The sequence below is a fragment of the Amblyomma maculatum genome, chromosome 10, assembly GCF_055883805.1.
Source record: "Amblyomma maculatum isolate TAMU_Amacu chromosome 10, ASM5588380v1, whole genome shotgun sequence".
In the NCBI taxonomy this organism is placed as follows: Eukaryota; Metazoa; Arthropoda; class Arachnida; order Ixodida; family Ixodidae; genus Amblyomma; species Amblyomma maculatum.
Genome location: NC_139353.1, coordinates 87,339,431 through 87,342,422, shown reverse-complemented (window position 1 = coordinate 87,342,422; position 2,992 = coordinate 87,339,431). Strand labels below are relative to the sequence as shown.

At 44.0% G+C, this 2,992-nt stretch overlaps 1 protein-coding gene across 1 annotated transcript; it reads left to right on the top strand.

Moving 5' to 3' along the window:
- Positions 1 to 242: 242 nt before the first annotated feature.
- On the top strand, positions 243 to 1,142 carry LOC146176951 (uncharacterized). Its single transcript, XM_084581431.1, has one exon. It carries the CDS (start codon positions 243 to 245, stop codon positions 1,140 to 1,142), a length of 900 nt encoding a protein of 299 aa, XP_084437557.1.
- Positions 1,143 to 2,992: the final 1,850 nt, after the last annotated feature.

The following is a 2,992-nucleotide window of genomic DNA, read 5'->3' as shown; positions in this document are numbered from 1 at the left end:
CAGTTGGTACTTCGCCCCAGGAGATGCCGTCTACGTGCGCAATACGGCGTAGAAGAACAGTGGACACCAGCAAAGTGTGTGGGCACGGGAACAGTGACATCGGCATGCCTCCAATGCTTCGCTTCTTTACCGTGCAGGTTGGTACGCACTATCCTTTGCACGCTAGGAAATGCGACGATCGCTGTTTACTTCTGTTCCCGTGCCCACGGGTGTGCGTTCATGTTGCTTGTGAATGCATTTCAATGATGTCTCTGCTTTTGCGCTCTGGAGACATCGAATCTAACCCGGGTCCGATGACTCGCTCCGAGACCTCTCTTGACATAGATAACCTGACAGACAATCCGTCCAAACAAATGAAAGTTATGTTTAAGCTGCTTAAGGATGTACATTCTCGCACGTTGCAAAGCTCGAAATATCAGGCCGAATTAGCCTCCGATATTAAAGACATTAAGAGTAGTCAGAAGAACAGTGAATCAAAGTTAGCTGGCATGCACAAGAGGCTTGATGAACTCGAGAAAAAGACAGAGAAATTCGACGACATGGATCGGGAACTTTCATCTTTAAAGAAATCTGTAGAAGATCAACGTACTCGAAATGCTTTGCTGCAGTCTCGCCTTGATGAAGCCGAAGATAGAGCGCGACGTGAAAATCTAATATTCAGGGGTATACCCGATGAGGAAGAGACTTGGGCAGATACCGAATCTAAACTCCTGGAAGCCTTGACTAAGATTGTCGAGGTACGCCCCTCGAGTCCAATTCAGCGTGCACATCGCCTGGGTGTTTTTTCAGACGGCAAGTGCCGATCAATCATAGCTAAATTTTCTGACAATAAAATGAAAGACAAGATATTAACCCTTCGTAACCAACTTAAAACAGATAACATCACTATCCGTGAAGATTTCTCACCGGCTACGCGCCATGCTCGGAAAAAACTTTTTGATTTCGGAAATTATCATGCTGGCCCTCGCTCTTTTAAGATACGCTATAACAAGCTTCACATAAATACAAAATACTTCATGTATAACCCTACCACGGACACTGTTGAAGAAATCACGAAGAATCGTGAAGAAAATGAAGAAATCGTGGCTCGTGGCGAATCGTCTGGATCGGATTCTGTGGCTCGATCTTCCGCTTCACCGTAGGGAATCGCGAGGGGTAGTGGACGGTGGATATCTGTTCTTTATACTAACGTCCGCAGCCTACTTAACAAGCACACTTCTTTATCCTCTGCCATAGACAAATGCTCAGCTGACATCATAGCGCTAACGGAAACCTGACTCCCAACGCATGTTTCAGATTCCGAAATTTTCCACAACGCTCATCGCTACTCGGTGTATCGTTGCGATAGAACAGCCAAACGTGGCGGCGGTGCTTTACTTGCGATTTCTAAAGATATTTCATCTTCATGTATCCCTGTCTTCAGCGAATTAGAACTAATTTTTGCGTCGATAGTGATAGGTCATCCTAAATTGATTATTGGCGTCTGTTACCGTTCTCCCACTTGTTCGTCTACATTCACTAACGACCTTCACGATGCTCTAAATCTTAATGCAACAGATGTTTGGTTTGGGCTAGTTGGTAGCAGTTTCTTGAAGACATAGCGCAAAAAAGAGACGGGGACAACACAGATGTAGACAGGACAGGCGCTAACTGACAACTTTATTTTCGAGGAAAACCGCAGCACAATTTATGTCAAAACTCACGTGACAATCAAGGGGCCTTATACTACGACCAAATACAGTTTGACAAAGGGCGGCCGACAACCTTGACCCGGAGAAACCAAAAAAGAAACAATTAAGGGGGGCCGGATAGCATTATCAACAGATTATATAAAACTCATTGTGAATTTAATACAACAGATGGGGTGCGAACAACATCATGGCCAAGGGACGGTGCCACCCACCCACAGCAACGAGCGAGCCTAAAAGGGCTCAAGACAAGGGAAGTAAAAACAGTCATAGGTCAAAACCAAAAAACGTGCGAGGCAAAAGCAGAGTCAGAACTAAAAACAGATAAACCGTGCGAAGCAAAAGCAGAGTCACAACTAAAAACAGATGACACGTGCGAAGCAAAAGCAGAGTCAAAACTAAAGACATATAAAACGTGCGAAGCAAACGCGGAGTCATAAGCTAAATCAGACGATACGTGGGAAGCAAAAGCAGAGTCAAAACTAAAAAAACTAAAAATAGACTCAGGAGTGTAGAAGGCTCCCCGCTAAAACATTGAAGTGCTAAGCAAGAATAATCAGGATGGGCTAGTGGAAGAACAATTATGAAGAATGAGAAAATCAGGGGAGTAAACACACCAGAAACCGGGAAGTAATAAAAGAAATTCCACAGACGATAACTCGTTTCATAACAGTCAGCAACCGGTTGCTTGTGGTAATAAAGCAAAAAGGGTTATAACACCTACATGTGGCCATCAAGGAATTCAAATTCGCTTTCAAGAAGGTTGATAGAAGGTACGCTGACGCAATCCTGACCGGCCTTCCTAATGAAGTATGCCTCCATGACTTCGCGCTCAGTTTTTCCTTTGGCTGATCTTAAGAAATCTGTACTATCTAAGAGCGGATAACATGCGTTAGTTGGATCAGTTTTACAAGCTTTACAATGTTCGGCGAGGTTAGTACCCGATTTGTTGCGTACGCATAGTCTGTGTTCTCTTGCCCTCTCATTGAAACATCTTCCAGTTTGTCCGATGTACTGGAGCCCGCAACTGATTGGAATCCTGTACACGACATTTTCCTTGCATTCCGTGAATTTAGTTTGATGCTTCTTCGTGCATGCTACTTGCTTTTTCATCTTTCTAGTGCATACTTTCGATATTTTGCATGGTGCAGAGAAAATAATTTTGACATTATAACGCGCTGCCAGTTTTTTGAAGTTATGCGAAAACCTGTGGAAGTATGGAATCACCTGGACTGGCATCTTACTCTTGCTTACTTCGTTTCCCTGCTTACTACGTTGACTGTTTGAGGCTTTTAGGTTTTGCA

Excerpts from the sequence above, each read along its gene's own strand:
- LOC146176951 (XM_084581431.1), top strand. The coding sequence starts at position 243 with ATGATGTCTCTGCTTTTGCGCTCTGGAGACATCGAATCTAACCCGGGT.